General features: G+C 38.5%; 1 protein-coding gene across 2 annotated transcripts in view; it reads left to right on the top strand.

The window, feature by feature from the left end:
* NARS2 (asparaginyl-tRNA synthetase 2, mitochondrial) overlaps positions 1-19,223 on the top strand; it is a 138,198-nt gene that overhangs the window by 100,763 nt on the left and 18,212 nt on the right. For both annotated transcript variants that reach the window (XM_038005423.2, XM_038005422.2), the window contains exons 10-11: positions 6,917-6,983; positions 9,892-10,029. In XM_038005423.2, coding sequence (XP_037861351.1) covers positions 6,917-6,983; positions 9,892-10,029 — 205 coding nt within the window. The remainder of the gene's footprint in view (positions 1-6,916; positions 6,984-9,891; positions 10,030-19,223) is intronic.

The following is a 19,223-nucleotide window of genomic DNA, read 5'->3' as shown; positions in this document are numbered from 1 at the left end:
GAGCCCCTGCAGGGCAGCCACCCCGTCTAGCCTCAGCATCCACCCCTATGCTTTGCTCAGACAGGCAGATATCACAAATGTTTTACATTTGTGTAAGATACAAATGGCCAATAGGTTTATCAAAAAGTGTCCAACATCACTAATTAATAAAATGCAAATTAAAACCACAGTGAGATATCCCCTCACACCTGTTAGGATGGCTGTTTTCAAAAAGTAGAATGAGACATGTTGGCTCATGCCTGTAGTCTTAGCACTTTGGGAGGCTGAGGTGGGAGGATCACTTAAGCCCGGGAATTCAAGACCAGCCTGGCCAACATAGTGAGACCTTGTCTTTACAAAAATAAAATAAAATAAATTAGCCAGGTGTGGTGACACGTGCCTGTAGTGCCAGCTACTCAGGAGGTTAAGGTGGGAGGACTGCTTAAGCCCAGGAGGTTGAGGCTGCAGTGAGCTGTGATCACAGACACTGCTGTACTCCAGCCTGGGAGACAGAGCAAGACCTTGTATCAAAAAAAAAAAAAAGGTCAAATGATAACAGGTGTTGGCAAAGATGTGGCACTTGGGAACCCTTGTATACTGTTAGTGGGAATGTAAATTAGAAGAGCTGTTACGGAGGATAGTATGGGAGGTTTCTCAAAAAAATAAAAGCATATTTACCATATGGTTCAGCAGTCCTACCTCTGGGTACGTATCCAGAACTGAAGTCAGTATGTCAAAGAGATATCTACACTTACATGTTCTTTGCAGGACTATTCATAGTAGCCAAGATATGGAATCAACCTAAGCGTCCATCAGTGGATGACTGGATAAAGTAAATATGTGTATACACAGTGGAATACTATTCAAAGGAAATCTTATTTGTGACAACATGGATCAACCTGGAAGACTTAATGCTAAGTGAAAGAAGCTAGGCACCGAAAGACAAGTACTGCATGATTCACTTTGATGTGAAATGTAATAAAGTTACACTTAGAGAAGTAGTGAGTAGAATGGTAGTTACCAGTGGCAGGTGAGGGGTTCTTGAAGGGAATGGAAAGAAATTGACCAAGGGGTACAAAGTTTCATTTAGATCAGAGGAGTAAGTTTTCAGGATTTACTGCGTAACAAAGTGACCATAATTAATTGTAATGTGTATCTCAAAATTGCTGAAGGAGTAGATTTTAAATCTTCTCACTGCAAAAAAAAAAAAAAAAAAAAAAGCATGCGAGGTGATAGATATGTTAAATACCTTGATATATTCATTCCACAGTGTATAATACCAAAATCACATCGTATCCTGTAAATACATAAACTAGTTATTTGTCAATGAAAAATTCAAACATTTTAAAATAGATGTATATGTGTGATTATTTGTTTGGTGTCTACTACCTCTATGAGGTCAGAGGCTGTGTTTAAATTGCTTACTATTATGCCCCCAGGACTTAGCACAGTGCCTCTAATAGACATTCAGTAAATACTGGGTAATTGAGTGCAAACAAATGACTTGAGTAACCGTGGCTGTAAAGGTTTTCTTCTTTAGGCTGGATTCTCTCCTCAGGTTTCTTATTGGCTCATATCACTATTTACTTCAGTCACTGAGGGTTGTGAACCATGATTCAGCGAACCTGGATTGTAATCCTGGCCCTACCATGTACTAGCCATTAATGAGTAAATTAATATTTTTTAACAAATATTTATTGACTGCCTAATATGAGTTAGGCACTTTGCTAGTTGTTGAGAATAATGAAAACAAACATCTATCTATTTTTTTATGGAGTTTAAAATCTAGAGAAAAAGATGAACAGTTATTTATATGAATAATTTAATTACAACTATGACCTTGATGAATAGTGAATCTTTCACTTTTCTGAACTTCAGTTTCCACATCTATAAAAAATACTGTCATATTGTTGAAAGGATTTAAAAACGATACTGTTAAAAGCAATATGTCAGACTAGATAATTTGAAAACACCCTTGCTACAAAACTTCTAAAAATAATACTTAAAATATTATAAGATTATTTTAAATATGTTGTTGAATTCACTAGAAAGGAGGAGAAGTTCCAGGTGCTAGAAATGAAGAAGAAACCAAACAGCAGAGTGATATGCACAGTTGGTGTGATGCTGAGGATTCTCAGGGTGTAGGGTGGGGAAACTGGAGGGCGATTTTCCATTCTTTGAAACCAGAGGTTTTAACAGCAATGAGAGGACATGAGAATAGACATAGCAGAATGAATTAGATATCCCCGCAAATGCACACACATATACGCAAAGCTAGAACTGGCCAAGGACTACACCCTTAATGAAAGGGCCAATTAGAAAATAAGCAAACAAACAGAAAATTGAGCTAGCCAGTGTAGAGAATTTACAGAGAAGTGTAGAAGTATATATGCTTTAGCCTGGGCTTAAGGATAGAGACAAAACAGAAATAGTCTCCATTGAGAATTTGCAGCCACAGTTGGCCCTTAAGTGAGCCTAGAGTTTGAATTTTTGTTTCCTGTGTAGTTCAAGAATCTTCGTGCTAGGGCATTAAAATAAAAATTTTCAGTTAGTGATAACACTGGAGTAGCTATAGAAACTAATATAAAACCAATCTTGAAGTTTGTACCCTCAACCCAAGTGGCATGATATTCCCAAAACAAACTCTACTTAAGATAATCTCAGTCCAAATACACAGGGAAATACCTACCATGAGCAAGAACAGCAGACATAACAAATAGCATTAGATTCCCAAGAAGTTCAAAGGACAGTAATGACAATAGATTGATAAAATAGTATCTTCACATAGTTGAAAGAAAATACCTGTTACCTTAGAACTGAAATACTGGGCAGCAATAACTTGTAAAACTGAAGAGGTACGTTCGTAGTTGAAATGTTAGTCCTTGTGTTGTTTGGAAGGAAGAGAGAGAAACTGGTGAACTGTAGACTTTTTTTTTTTTTTTTTAAAGAGATAGGACGTCGCTCTGTCGTCCAGGCTGGAGGGCAGTAGTGTGATCATAGCTCACTGCAGGCTTGAACTCCTGGGCTCAAGCGATCCCTCCTGCCTCAGCCTCCTGAGTAACTGAGACAACTGGTGCAGGCCACCACACCCAGCTGCTTTAGACTGTTAAGTCAGATATGCGTGTTAAAATATGCAAGGTAGCCACTAAAAAAAAGCATAAGGAGATGGTGCTGGTCCGATGACAGTGATTATTAAGTCAGCAACATCAGAGGTATCAAGTTGAGAAATACGTTGTGTGGTGGTGCCCTCTGTACCACCTTGGCATCACCTTTCTGCTGTTTCATGCTTTTTAAGGCATTGACGCTGAAGTTTCTGAAAATACTGGTGTAGCTGAATCTACTGTTGAGTTAATCCTAAAAACAGTAAAGAGAAAAGACAAGACAGGGAAACAAGGAGAAAAAACAGGGAAACGGAGAAAAGAAAAAAACAAAAGACAAACTTTTGTTTTATGCTTATGTAGACTGCACTGTTAATTATTGAATCTGTATAGATACCACGTGGCTTGTATTCTTTTGAGTAGATTTCAGTATATTTTTCACTACCTGTTATAATTATTTTATATGAAAATGTGCTGTTTCAGCAACTCGTGTAGTAATTGAATTTAGCCTTTATGCAGAAATTGTATTCAGTTTATTTTACATTTCCTTTATATTATTGTGTTTCTGAAAATAGTATTTAACCTTTTTTATTTGCTCTTCATTTATCTTTCTGTGTGAATTTGAGGCAAAGGATGACAATAATTATCTTTGTAGTTTAGCAATTTTACTCCAACAGCTTCAGAATAATGAATTTTCTTTATTCAACAATGAAAAATGTGAAATATGAAGGTAGTTTGATGCCATATCATTCTTTATCGCAATGTTTTTTCCTCCTTTCCTCAAAGCACTTTGGAAACAGCTTCTGGAAAGGAGAAGAGATATTATTTTCTATATATATCAAGAAAAATACTTAGTGGAGAGAGTTGATGGAAGCCATTAAGGATATCAGATATCAGAACTGTAATTTGAACTTGAAAGTTCTGCCCCTAATGAAGGTATTGGGGTGTGGAGTGGAAGACATGGAATAATGAGATATTTAGACATGAGAGCCATTTCTTAATAATGAAACAGTAACATACCAATGGTACAAAATCTACTGCTTATTATTTTGACTGCTCTTATATTTCTCAATGTGATTGGTAGATCATACCAAGTAATCGATATAATAGAACGATAGAATGCCTAAACAGAAAAGAACTTTATACAAGATAGTTCAATATCCTTATAAATGCAAATAATTTTTAAATGTTTGTATAACACATTACAAAAATTAATAACATGCTTTCACAACGTTGAAGTGACTTACATAGCTAGTAGTAGAATCAGATTAAGTGGTAGAATCAGATGAAGAACCCAGAGCCCATTTTCTTTTGTTTTGATGGAACATATGAAACTCCAAGTGTTTTAGGCATTATCTTAGCCATTAGAAGTGTATACTCTGGAGTCAGCAGATCAAGATTTACTATTTACTTACATGAATAACCTTTGGAAAGTTATTGATCCTCTCTAACCGTCTGCTTCCCTTCTGTAAAATGCTAATTTTAAAATCATTGTTACTGCTACTACCAACACAACTAGCGCCACCATTACTACCTTAAAAATTACCTATTATTAATACTAGATTTTAATTTGAATAGATTTTCCATCTTAGGAAAAATCTATCTTTCAAAACATAGCTTTAGGGGCTTTATTGTATTGTATGACACAGTACAACTCTTTCTGGTTAGTTGTTATGTATATGAACTTCATTTTTGCTTCAGAGAATGAGTTTGTGCTGGATAAATTATTTTTTGAGCTCAAAAGTCTTTCAGAAAGTTTGTAGATTTTTTGTAAAAAAAAAAAAAGCCATACTGATGCAGTATTTTACCTATAGTTTACAAGCAAACTGACACTTTCATGTTACTGGTGGGTATACATTGATATAAAAGGGGCAATATCTTTGGCAAAACCTTTCAGAAAATATAAAAATTGCAAATTTTCATCTAACAATTCTACTTTTGCCATGTGACAAGTTAGTGTATAATAACTATTTGTAATAATATTAAATGGGTATATATAGGCATGTTTTATAATAGCAAAAGATTAGAATGTGAAATGTCAGGTCACTGGTTAAACTAATTATGATACATCCACAAAATGGAATATTATATAATACAAGAAGTGAAGAATTTCTTTATATACACACAGAAAGATCTACAAGGTATATTACTCTGTAAAATTAAGTGTGAAAGAGTGTGTATGACATGTATGACATCTATGAAAAAGGAAGATTGTGTATTATTTACGTATCTATATAAATAAAATCCTCTAGAGGGATATTCACAATACCGGTAACAGTGATTGTGTGAAAGGAAAGGAACTAGGTGTCTCTGGAACCGCAATGGAAGGGAAATGTATATTCTTTTATACATCTTGATTTTTTTTTTTTAACTATGTAGATAAGTTACCTATTTACATAGTTAAATTAAAAGAAACACTTGCTTTGACTTACTTTAGGCATGAGGGTGTCTCGTTGAGAGAATCAGTATCTTCCTAAATAGTCTTATAATGCTTAGAATACATTACCAGGCCCTTAGTATGACCTGAAAGAGTCCATGTGATCTGACTTCTGACTGCCTTTCCTATGTAATTTCCTGTGCATGATTCCTCTTGTTCAGCATGCTCTAGTCACACTGACTGCCCTTTTTGTTCCATGAACAAGCCAAACTGTTTCTCACTTCAGATCCTTTTACTTGTTGTTCCTTTTGCCTGGAATACTCCTCCCAAGAGACTTCTGTGGTTCATTTCGTTACTCGATGCACACTTCTGTTCAGATGTCAGAAACTTAGGCCTTTCTTGACCATCATATCTGAAATGGTACCCCAAACCTCCTCTGTCTTCTTACTCCACTTTATTTTTCTTCATAGCACTAATGGCTACCCATTTATACTAATATACTATGATTATCTTAGTAATACACTATTATATTATACTATACTATACTAATATACTATATTATACTAATAGCTACCTGATGTTTGCTCTGTCTACTCTTTCTTCACCTGCATCTCTCGCTCTTTCTTTCTCTCACAGACACACACACACACATACACACACACACACACACACACGCATGCACGAACGTTGGCTCCATGAAGGCTGAGCTTTTTTTTTTTTTTTCTGAAACGGAGTCTCGCTCTGTTGCCCAGCCTGGAGTGCAGTGGTGTGATCCCGGCTCACTGCAAGCTCCGCCCCCTGGATTCACACCATTCTCCTGCCTCAGCCTCACTAGTAGCTGGGACTACAGGTGCCTCCCACCACGCCCGGCTAATTTTTTTTTTTGCATTTTTAGTAGAGACGGGGTTTCACCGTGTTAGCCAGGATGGTCTCGATCTCCTGACTTTGTGATCCACCCACCTCGGCCTCCCAAAGTGCTGGGATTACAGGCTTGAGCCACCGCACCCGACCATGAGCTTTATTTTTATCTGCAGTGTCTAGAATTATGTGTAGTGCCTAGTAGGTGCCAAGTATATGTCTGTTGGATAAATAAATGAATTAATCGTGAATTTTAGGAGAAAGTCTTTTGCTGTTGTAGTCTCAGTATTTCATACGTTTTATTAGGGCATTGGCATATCTTGGATTCAGAGAATAATCTTTCCTTGCTTAAGTGACTAGCTTCGCTGTGTATATTGCAAGTAGATGAGGAGTGAGGTTATTGAATGGTTATTGAATGGTTACTTCTCTTCAGGCAGATCAGACTTTTATAGGATTAGATCAGCCTTAATTCCTGATTATTCAGTATTCCCTCATGACCTCACAGTGTGATATAGGAGTAGGCTTTTTCTGGTTTTAAAATGAACTAGTTAACAGCAGCCCAATTGTATTGACTTTTCTCTGCTTGTATCCTGTTTTCCTCCAGCATTTCTTATACTGAAGCAGTGGAGATCTTAAAGCAAGCATCCCAGAACTTCACCTTCACCCCAAAGGTAGTATTTTGTGTGTGTATATATATGTGTGTGTGTGAAAATGCTTCCTTCTTGTCTTTAGCTTACTTTATTAAGAATCCTTCAAAATCATCTTATTTCTGTTATTAGCAAAATATGGTATTTGCTCATTTGTACACAGACTTACAGATTTTATTTGATATTTGCTCAATCTTGCTGAGATACTTAAAACAGAATTAATTTAGAATAAAAATAAATTGTATCATTTGGAATAGCAGTGACTAAGGGGTTATAAAGGAGAATCCCATGTTTAGGAAGATGAAAATTCTAAAAAAGAAAGATAATCATAGACTATTACTTTAGAGGCCAGTTGTTGGGGCTCATGCCTATAATTCCAGCACTTTGGGAGGCCAAGGCAGGCAGAGTGCTTGAGCCCCAAAGTTCAAGACCAGCCTGGGCAATATAGTGAGACCCTGTCTCTGCCCCAAAAAAAAAAAAAAAAAAAAGTGAATTTAAAAAATATATATATTACTGTAGAAGTCAACTAATTCTGTGTTTTCCAAAGTATGTTCTGAATGACATTAAAAGATGACCAATGAAGGAAGTTACATTATCAAATAAATTTAGGCAACATAACTAAACAGGTTTTTTGTTTTTTTTTTTTCTTTTTCCAGATTTAGTGCTTGCAGAAACAGGTTTGTTTTTCAGTTGAACTTTATAGAGCCTTTTAGTTTGTGAGCCACTCTGGAAAACACTGGGGTGTTTTTGTTTCGTTTTGCTTTTAAAGAACTTTATATTTAAGAGATGAAGGTCTCATTATGTTGCCCAAGCTCATCTTGAACTCCTGGGCCCAAGGGATCCCCCATTTCAGCTTCCCAAGTAACTGGGACTATAGGAGCATGCCTCAGTACCCAGCCAAGAATTCTTTTTTTTTTTTTTTTCCAAAAATTACTTGATAAAGATTGTATAGGCCGGGTGTGATAGTTCACACCTGTAATCCCAACACTTTAAGAGGCTGAGGTAGGCGGATTGCTTGAGCCTGGGAGTTTAAGATTGCAGTGAGCCATGATCGACTGCAGCCCTCCAGCCTAGGTGACAGAGAAAGACCTTGTCTCTAAGAACAACAACAAAAGAAGATTATATATATTCAGGGTATACAGCATGATGATTTGATACACGTATACATTGTGTAATAAATTATTACAGTCAGTTAACACATCTGTCACTACCCACACTGTACATTAGATCCCCAGAACTTGTTCGTCTTATAACTGAAAGTGTGTACACTTTGATCAGTATCCCCTCATTTGCCCCTTTCCCAGACCCCTGACAACCACTGTACAACTCTGTCTTTCTGTGAAGGAACTCCTTTATTTTATTATTTATTTATTTATTTATTTATTTATTTATTTATTGAAAGACAGGATCTCTCTGTGTTGCCGAGGCTGGAGTGCAGTGGTACAAACATGGCTCACTGCAGATTCCACCTCCCAGGTTCACATCAGTCCTCCCAACTCAGTCTCCCAAGTATATGGGACTGCAGGTGCGTGCCACCAGGCCTGGCTGATTTTTTTATTTTTTGTAGAGACAGGGTTATGTTGCCTAGGCTAGTCTCGAGCGTCTGTGCTCAAGCACTCCTCAGCTTCCCAAAGTGCTGGGATTAAAGGCGTGAGCCACCGTCCCCAGCTAAAGCTTTTTTATTTTATTGGCAATGATACAGGTCCAGAAGACCACATGATCTGTCAGTGGGCGTGTGTATAGTGTTGGAGGCAAAACTCTTTGTTCCTATTTGAGTTATTTTTTTCCTATAACTAAGATATTGCCAAACAAGTGGTAGTAATAAGATAATGTTAACCTTTGTGTTTAAACTATTCCTTGTACCAGTTCAATCCCAATTAAGTCAGGTCTTTATAATTACAAAAGTAACCTGTGCTTGTTATATTTATAATCAGTTCTTGTGTAAGTTTTCATTTCTTTGTCTCCTATGCTGGAAGCTTCATGAAGTCAGGGATTATAACTATTTTTCTTACCACTTTATCCAGTATATCATATGGTACCTGGAATTTAATAGGCACATTAGTATTTGCTTAATAAATATATTGAACAGAGTTAATAAATATTCATCAAAGAGCATCTCACACATGAGTTGATTCTTTTTATTTAAAAAGAAGTCACCAGCCGGGCACTGTGGCTCACACCTGTAATCCCAGCACTTTGGGAGGCCAAGGTGGGCAAATCACAAGGTCAGCAGTTCAAGACCAGCCTGGCCAACATAGTGAAACCCCATCTCTACTAAAAATAAAAAAAAAAAATAGCCGGGCATGGTGGTGGGCGCCTGAAGTCCCAGCTACGTGGGAGGCTGAAGCAGGAGAATCACGTGAACCCGGGAGGCGGAGGTTGCAGTGAGCCGAGATTGCGCCACTGTACTCCAGCCTGGGCGACACAGCCAGACTCTGTCTCAAAAAAAAAAAAAAAAAAAAAAAAAGTCACCAAGAGAAGTCATTTAGCCAAAGATAGGCTCAATATTAGGATTATTATCTTCTGTCATTTAATTTCCCGAGACTTAGGAACAGTTACTGTGGAAGAAGCCTAAGGCACTATTAAAAACTGATTCTGACGTCAGAATTTTTTATCCCATTGTAAAGTAGACTTTGTTTTCCTGCAGGTGCTGTATTATCTCCTCCTGGGAGGTGAGGGTAGGGGACCAATGGGGACACAGAAAGCAGTGTTTAGCTACTGGCCTCAGCTTTCATCTTTCCAGGCCTGTAGGTGTTCTTGTTAACAAATAGGTCTCTCTGGTTTAGTCAGCTGTGTAACCTTAGCAGCTCGCTCCACACATGGAGCCTTAGGAAGATGAAACTCTTGGAATTGATGCAGGTTATTTTCACGTGCTTAATTGTATATTTCACCTCTGTCTTCTCTTTTGGTCATTTCTTTCTTCTCATTACAGTGGGGTGTTAATCTACAAACTGAACATGAAAAGTACCTGGTGAAGCACTGTGGCAACATACCTGTCTTCATTATTAATTATCCATTAGCAATCAAGCCTTTCTACATGAGGGATAATGAAGATGGCCCTCAGCACACAGTAAGAAGAGATACTAAATAAATTGGGGTTAGTCGTCTTGGGGTGGGTTTTTCATTTAGCCTTTGGGATCTTTTCTTAAATGTCATCTATCACTCTTTTTATCTCTTAAAATGATAAAGTTTTTCAAAGGCGTCTCTTAAAAATTATTCCAAAAAAAGATCCCAGTGTTCTATAAACATACTTCCTCATTTCTGTCACAAGGTCTTCTTAGTTTAGCAGGTGCAATTCTTTGTTTCGTTTCATTTTGTTTCGTTTTGTTTTGTTTTTTAATGACTGAGAGGAAGTGGCCTAGAACACTGTATGGCTATACTAAGTCTAGTTAGTCTGTGGTTAAGTACTGGTTAGGAGACTCCTAGGAGGGAAGGCATGCTGGGCAAGAGATGACAGCAGTGGCACAGTCAGGTAAAGGAAAAGCTGGTTTGGCAGAGCAGGAGGCTTAGACTGCTTTGGTTTGGACTCTCAAATAGAAATAGCAAGGGGAGGGCTATGAAGGTATCCAGGCAGTCTGGGCAGATTTTCCCTGTCTTAGCTCTTGTCTGACTGTCTCTTCTCTATCTGCCTGTCTTGTCTATCCTGTTTCTTGCCTGTCTTTACCGTTTCTTGTCCTGTGTTCTTTTTTTGCCCTTAACTATAGTTGTCTTTCTTTTTCTTTTTCTTTTTTTTGAGATAGAATTTCGCTCTTGTCACCCAGGCTGGAGTACAATGGTGCGATCTTGGCTCACTGCAACCTCCGCCTCCCAGGTTCAAGTGATTCTCCTGCCTCAGCCTCCCGAGTAGCTGGGATTATAGTCGTGTGCCGCCACACCCAGCAAATTTTTGTCTTTTTAGTAGAGACAGGGTTTCACTGTGTTGGCCAGGCTGGTCTCAAACTCCTGACCTCAGGTAATCTGCCTGGCTCAGCCTCCCAAAGTGCTTGAATTGCAAGCATGAGCCACTGCACCTGGCCTGCCTTTTTTATTCTTTTGGTTTTTACAAAATTAGCTATAACACGACCTGGTATGGTGGCTCATGTTTGTAATCCCAGCACTTTGGTAGTCCAAGGTGGGAAAATTGCTGAGACCAGGGATTCAAGACCAGCTTGGACAACATAGAAATACCCTATCTCAACAAAAAATAAATTAGCCAGGAGTAGTGGCGTTCACCTGTAGTCCTATCTACTCAAGAGGATGAGGTGAGAGAGTTACTCGAGGCTTCAGTGAGCCATAATGGTGTTACTGTGCTCTAGCTTGGGCGACAGAGGGAGCCCCCTATCTGAATAACAAATAATTAAAGTTTAAAGTTGGCAATAATATAAAGTAAGAATATATTTTAACTTTCTAAATACTTAATGAATAGTTACATATATAATATTATTAGTTTTAAAAGTCTATGAGACAGATTATATTGATTTCAAAATAGGCCCAAAAACTACACTTTATTGTCTGATGCTTTTCACTAACTTGTGGATAAATACTTACAAAAAATGTAGATTAAGGCCCACCAGTAAACCAAGTGTCCCTCTCTTAGGTATACAAGGTTATCTGTTTGACTATATTTCCTGTTTTCTCATATAGTATTAATACAACTGTATTGGCCACTGTTTACTAGATGCTTAGGAATCAAGCACTACTCATCTCTAAATCCAGAAACAACTTTGCTAAGAAGCTTGTTTCCCCATTTTATAAGTGAAAAACTGGAATGCAGAGATTAATTGCATTTTCAAAGCTACACAGGTAGTAAGTAGTTAGTATTCACACCTGATTCCCTCTAGCTCTAAAGTCTGTATTTTTAAAATACGTATTTTTTTCCTAGACTGCAGATTTGGTTTTATAAAGTCTGTGTTCTTTTCCACTTCTTCCAACTTTCTAAAAATCACAAATAATATAAAATTACCTTTTAGCCACTTTACTCATCCTCACCTTTCACACAGAATCATCTAAAACTAGTGAGCAACACAATTGATTTATGATTCTTATATTCCCTTTTTTCTACCAGCCCTCTAGTGTAATTGGCCCCCAGGTTGGCAGCAAAAAGGAGACATTAGGACCTAGATTATCTAGTCCTAAATAATTCAGTATTGAGCCTTTATTGCAAAACAGACGACTTTATCTCTTGGCTTTTTTTCATCACTCCAGCCTATCCCAATTCCAGCTCCACCTCCAACACACACACCGTGTATTTTTCTCATTTAATTTCCCTCGATTGAGCATCTTTCAGTCACTCAGTGTTGCACTTAAGTACTCTGCTTAAGACTTTCCTTCTCTATAAAGACTTTCCTGGGTTACCCAGCTACTTTGAGCCTTCCTTTTTTTGGATTTTTGTTGCATTTAGAGAATTAGCAAAACTGTAGCATTGTATCTGTGTTCTGTGTTCTCTTAATAAGTTTTGCTTTCTTTCTTTTCTTTTTTTTTTTTTTTTTTAAAGACAGGGTCTCGCTCTGTCGCCCAGGCTGGAGAGCAGTGGCATGATCTCGGCTCATTGCAACCTCTGTCTCCCGGGTTCAGGCAATTCTCCTGCCTCAGCCTCCCAAGTAGCTGGGACTGCAGATGCATGCCACCACCCCTGGCTAATTTTTTTTTTTTTAGTAGAGACGGGATTTCACAGTGTTGCGCTCAGGCAGTCCATCCGCTTTGGCCTCCCAAAGTGCTTGGATTACAGGCGCGGAAGTTTTGCATCTTAAACAGAACTTAACAACTTTAGGATGGGTATTGAATTTTTTTACCACCACAGCATCTCCCACTCATTCTATACTCCTACTTCATTGTGGTTTCTACCCCATCACACCATTGAAGTAGCTCTTATTAGGATCAGTAATGATCTTCATATTATTAAATCCAGCAGACTTTTAAGTCTTTATTTTACTTGACCTGTCAGTGCTAATCAGCATTATTAATGACTTTGTTATTCTTATAACCCTCTCCTCCCTTGACTTCTGTGACATCACATTATCCCTGTTTTTCTCCTTTCTCAGCATTTATTCTTTCTTAGTCTCCTGTACAGATTTATCCATTTCTTTCTATTCATTAGATGTTGGAATTCCTCAAGGCCCAGTCCTTGGTGGTCTTTTTTTTCGTCATGTTATTTCATCTGTATCTATTGCTTACTGTTTATTCTGTCAGAAGTTTTTATCTCTAATCCAGACTTATTCTCTGAGCTGTAGACTCATCTACATTCTTCCCTCAGTATCCTCAGGGATTGGTTCCAGGACACCCTACCCACTGGCCACCTGTCAGATACCAAAATTCAAGGATACTGAGTCCCTTATGTAAAATGATATGGTATGCATATAACCTATGCACATCCTCCTGTATGCTTTAAATAATTTATAGGTTACTTATAATACCTAATACAATGTAAATGCTACGTAAATAGTTGTTACACTGTATTGTTTAGGGAAATAATGGCAAGAAAAAACCTGTACATGGTAAGTACAGATACAACCATTCATTTGTTTTTCCTGAATATTTTAAATCTGCTGTTGGTTGAATCCACAAATACAGAACCTCTGAATACAGAGAGCTGACTGTATATCCTACTACCTCATTGACTGCCATTTACATATCTCAAAGGCATCTCAGATGCAACACATCCAAAACTGAACCTATGATTTCTCCTCTCCTCCCAGCAGATTTGATCTTCTTTCAGTATTCTGTATTCATCTAATTGTACATGCCAGATACCTGAGTCATCTCAGAAGTCTTCCTTTCTCATTTCCTCCATTGACTAAGTTCTGTCAGCTTTGCACTCCTAAATATCTCTCATATCCATTCATTTCTCTTCATTTCCTCTTTTACATTTTCAGGTTAAGATATTGCCTAGACTACTTTAGTAGCGTCCTAACTGATCTTCATATATCCATTCTTTCTCTTCTGAATCAGTTCTCCCCATTTTAGTGTGAGTTTTTAGGAAATGTAAATCCTGGCTGGGCACAGTGGCTCATGCATGTAATCCCTGCACCTTGGGAGCCTGAGGTGCACAGATCACTTGATCCCAGGAGTTCCAGACCAGCCTGGACAGCATAATGAGACTCCATCTCCATTTAAAAAAAAAAAGTTAACCCAATCATGTTGTCACTCTTCTTAAAGCCATTCAGTGGCCTCCTTTGCTCCTAGGATAAAAGCCAAAATCCTTTATGTCACCTACAATGCCCAGTAGAATGTGGCTGCATCTCCTTCTCTGGTCTGTTGTACCGTGGGGCTCCACTTTGTTCTCTCCTAACACCACCCTTCTTCTGTGTCTTCAGACATGCAGTCCTTTCTGTCACCTCAGACTCTTTGCATATATTGTTCCTTCAATCTAGAACAGTCTTCTTCATCTAAATAATTTTACTTACTGATATTTGTACTCAATCACCATTTCCTCAGAGAAACCTTTCTTGACCCTCTAGTCTGAGTCAGAGACCCCATTAGATGCTACAGTCTTACCATGTTAAGTTTCACACCCAGAGATACTAACTCTTAATCCATCATAACCTTTAACAGTTGTAATTTTACATCTGTGTGCATGACTATTTAATTAATGACATTTTCCTCTATGTCAAAAAAGTGAGGACTTCTGTATTAGTCCATTTTCATGCTGCTGATAAAGACATACCCAAGACTGGAAAGAAAAAGAGGTTTAATGGACTCACAGTTCCACATGGCTGGGGAGGCCTCAAAATCATGGCAGAAAGTGAAAGGCACTTCTTACATGGCAGCGGCAAGAGATAATGAGAGAGAAGTGAAAGCAGAAACCCTTCATAAAACCATCCGATCATCTGGGCATGGTGGCTCACACCTGTAATCCCAGCACTTTGGGAGGCCAAGGCGGGCAGATCATCTGAGGTAGGGGGTTCAAGACCAGCCTGACCAACACGGAGAAACCCTGTCTCTACTGAAAATACAAAATTAGCTGGGCATGGTGATGCACACCTGTAATCCCAGCTACTCGGGAGGCTGAGGCAGGAGAATCGCTTGAACCTTGGAGGGAGAGGTTGTAGTAAGCCGAGATTGCATCATTGTGCTCCAGCCTGGGCAACAAGAGCGAAACTCTGTCTCAAAAACAACAACAACAAGAAAACCATCAGATTGGCCAACACAGTGACTCACGCCTATAATCCCAGCACTTTGGGAGGCCAAGGCTGGTGGATTACCTGAGGTCAGGAGTTCGAGACCAGCCTGACCAACAAGGTAAAACCCTGTCTCTACTAAAAATACAAAATTAGCCGGGCGTGGTGATGCACACCTGTAATCCCAGCTACTCGGGAGGCTGAGACAGGGGAATTGCTTGAACCCAGGAGGCAGAGTTGCAGTGAGCTGAGATCACACCACTGCAGTCCAGCCTGGACAACAGAGCGAGACTCCATCTCAAAAAAAAAAAAAAAAAAAAACCACCATCAGATCTCCTTAGACTGATTCACTACCACGAGAACAGTATGGGGAAAGTGTCCCCATGATTCAGTTATCTCCCACCAGCTGCCTCCCACAAGTGGGAATTATGGAAGTACAATTCAAGATAAGATTTGGGTGGGGACACTGAGCCAAACCATATCAACTTCTTTTTCACTCATCAGTGTATTCCTAGTGTAATGCCTGGGACATGTGGACACCTAGTATCCATGTGGTGGATGGATGAATGGATTAATGAATCAAATCCAACAAAGTTTAAGACACACTGTCGACGAGTAGTGAGTAGTGAGTTGATCTGCTGTGAATTTGCCGGGAAGCTAAAAAGCATCTTTAATTTTGTGAGTGGTAGCAACATGGCATGAAGGAAAGTCTAGTGGCTATAGAATTAGACACTCTTGGGTTCAAGTCCCAACTCTGAATTTTAAACTGTGTGATCTTAAATATGCCACCTAATCTCTTTGTGTCTTAATTTCCTGATCTGTGAAAATGAGACCATAATATTTTATGGAGTTGTGAGGATTAAATCAAGTAATATATGAAAAGTATATAGCTGTGTTTTAGGAAGGCAGAAATACAGCATGTATGGCAGCTTCATTAGAATCTTTATCTTTCTGGGAGTGAAGAGTTTGTGTGGGTTGGCAGGAAGAACTGTGGACTTACAGCCAAGAAACTTGGGTTTTGTTCCTGGATATACCACTTGATCTTTCTTGTCCTCAGTATTCTCAGGGAATCATAGTCAATCTCATTTGTTGATAGGGAAATGCAAATTAAAATAACAGAAGGACACCACTATGTACCAGCTAGAATAGATAAGATGAAAAAGCCTGTGATTCCAGCTGTTGGTGACAATGTTAGGAATACAACTCTCCTGTGCTGCTGGTAGAAGTATAATTTGGTGCAATCACTTTGGAAACTATTAGGCAATATCTACTCAAGCTGAATATATGCATATTCTATGATCCAGCTGTTTCTCTCAAAATATGTACATAAATGCCCTAAAATATGTACAGGACTGTTCACAGCAACACTGTTTGTAATAGGCTGAAAATGGGGGGAAAACTAAACCAAGAATGGTAGAATAAATAACTAGATTGTAGCATATTTATGTAATGGGACACTATTCAGCAGTGAGAATAAGTACTCAACCAAGAGGTGTGTCATGAATTTTTCTGGGCTGGAGTTAATGAACTGACCTACATCAAAACTGCTGGAGCCTCAAACCAGCAGATACACCAATGAAGAGAATTGCCAATAAACAAACTATTGCTGCATGTATCACCATAATGAATCTCACAAACGTACTTTGAGTAAAAGAAACCAGACACAGAATAGTATATACTGTATGATACTCTTTCTAGAAAGTTCAAAAATTGACAGAACCACCCTCTGGTGATAGAGGTCAGGAAAGAGGTTACTTTTGGTAGGGGTAGTAACTAAAAAACACCTTAGGAGGACTTTTTTGGGGTTCTACTACTGTTCAATTTATTGATCCGTATGGTGCTTCATGGTGTGTTTGTGAAAATTTATAGAAGTGTATGCTAGTTATTTGTGTACTTTTTACACATATGTTATACTTGAAGTTTACTTTAAAAGGGAATTACACATTTGTGTCATCTTGGGTTTGTTGTGGAAGTCAGATGAACAAATGTTTATAAAATTGCTTTAAAAATTAAAATTCTGTGTATAAAAATAATGGAGTAAGGAATTATTGGGTGATAAAGATGGCTAGACAAGATAGAAACAATTATGGAGAGACTGGAGTGTTAAAGATAGCTTGGGCTTTATCCAGTAAACAATAGAGAGGCATTGTATGTCTTTTAAGATAATGGCAGATGAAAAAATTAACCCGACATACAGGATGGATTGGGGAAGGGGGAAATTAAAGACAAGTAACATAGTTATGGGACTTTTGCTTATAATCTCAACAGTGAAAATGCAGAGGAAGAAGTGAAACTAAAACATTCTGAAGGAGTAAACAGTGGTCTCTGTGTTAGTCCATTTTAGTAAAATAGAGTTGCTCTAAATTGCTATAAAAAATACCTGAGACTGGCAGGGCACGGTAGCTCACGCTTCTAATCCCAGCACTTTGGGAGGCCAAGGCAGGCGAATCACAAGGTCAGGAGTTCGAGACCAGCCTGGCCAACATGGTGAAAACCCATCTCTACTGAAAATACAAAAAATAAGCTGGGTGTAGTGGCGGGTGCCTGTAATCCCAGCTACTTGGGAGGCTGAGGCAGGAGAATCGCTTGAACCCAGAAAGTGGAGGTTGCAGTGAGCTGAGATCACACCACTGCACTCCAGCCCAGGGGACAGAATGAGACTATGTCTCAAAAAAAAAAAAAAAAAAAAGAAAGAAAACCTGAGACTTGGTAAATTTATAAAACAAAGAGCTTTATTTGGCTCGTGGTTCTGTAGACTATACAAGAATGGCATCAACATCTTAGCTTCTGGTGTGGCCTCAGGAAGCTTTTACTCATGACAAAAAGGCAAAGAGGGAATAGGCATGTCACATGGCAAAACAGAGAGCAAGAAAAAAGGGAAGAGATGTCAGTCTGTTTTAAACAACCAGCTCTCATGTGAACTAATAGAGCAAGAGCCCATTACCATGGGAATGGCACAATGCCATTCATGAGGAGCCTACCCCCATGATCCACGCCTGCCCCTGGACCCTACTTCCAACATTGGGGGGTCACATTTCCACATGAAATTGAGAGGGCACAAATATCCAAACCATATCAGTCTATGAAATAAACTAGAAAGAAAAGGAAGAGAGAGGAGTCACAAGTCATTCCCATGCGTCGTACTTTAATTATAAAAAGTAGACTGGTGCTGTTTACAGAAATGTTGTCTTCTCTCAAGTGGAGGAACTCATATGTGAACCTTTGTGAGTTCTCAACTGATGTTTTCTTCTGGTTCAGTTGAAATTTAGAGCTCCCTAAGGAAGGAAGTAATGTGGTAAATCTGTCTTGACCATGAGGGAAAGGGAATACATGTTTGGGAGCAAGGTAAGAATTCCATTCCTTTGAAACCATTGGTAATATCTTTACAAAATGTAAGACTTTTGCCTCTTCTAGACAGCAGCAGTAGTAAAACTGGCTAGCCATTATAGTAGCCAAAGTCCATTTTCAGTCATTGTTGCCTGCAGCCTATCTGCATCTCTTCACTGTCACATCTGGAAAGCCCTCTTTTCTAATTGTACCTAGTTTGTGTTTAGGGCCAAAATACTATGTATTTTCATCAGTTACAGCAAAAACCACAAACATGTTTCCTATGGTTTGTGGAACATTCTTTTTCTTCTGATACTAGTGTATAACCTTGCCCCATTGTTAGTAACAGCCTGTGAGAAACTGAATAAGGAGGCGTTCAATTTGTGGTTTTCATCAATATTTAAAAATACTGAGATAGGTAGGAAGAGAGGTAGCAGAGGAAGGGACATTAAACTTTCTCCCTCTTTCAACCTAGCATTATGTATGTATTGTAAAGGTTATGTATTGTAAGCCTTGTTCCCATCTAGCCTGTGGTTTTTTTTTTTTATTCAGGGTCTGAGTTTTATTTTCAGTGCATTGATTGGAATCAAAGAGTCAGAAGGGAGTGTCATAAATAGAAATCAGGGTTTGTTCAGCTTGAATACCAGCATAAACTATTTCTAGACAGCATGCCACTGCAGCTGTGTGACTTAGGCAGAATCAAAACTCATACTAAGTGGAGGAAGATGTGTCAGAGAGCATTCTGGGCCTACAAGATGTTCCCAAAGTGGAATTGGTTTTGTTAAGGAATAGGGGAATTAGGGAAAGCTTAGGAAAATGATCTGTAGTCTCCACTGTTACC

The sequence above is a fragment of the Chlorocebus sabaeus genome, chromosome 1 (assembly GCF_047675955.1).
Source record: "Chlorocebus sabaeus isolate Y175 chromosome 1, mChlSab1.0.hap1, whole genome shotgun sequence".
In the NCBI taxonomy this organism is placed as follows: domain Eukaryota; kingdom Metazoa; phylum Chordata; class Mammalia; order Primates; family Cercopithecidae; genus Chlorocebus; species Chlorocebus sabaeus.
This window is presented reverse-complemented; position numbering and strand designations above follow the sequence as displayed.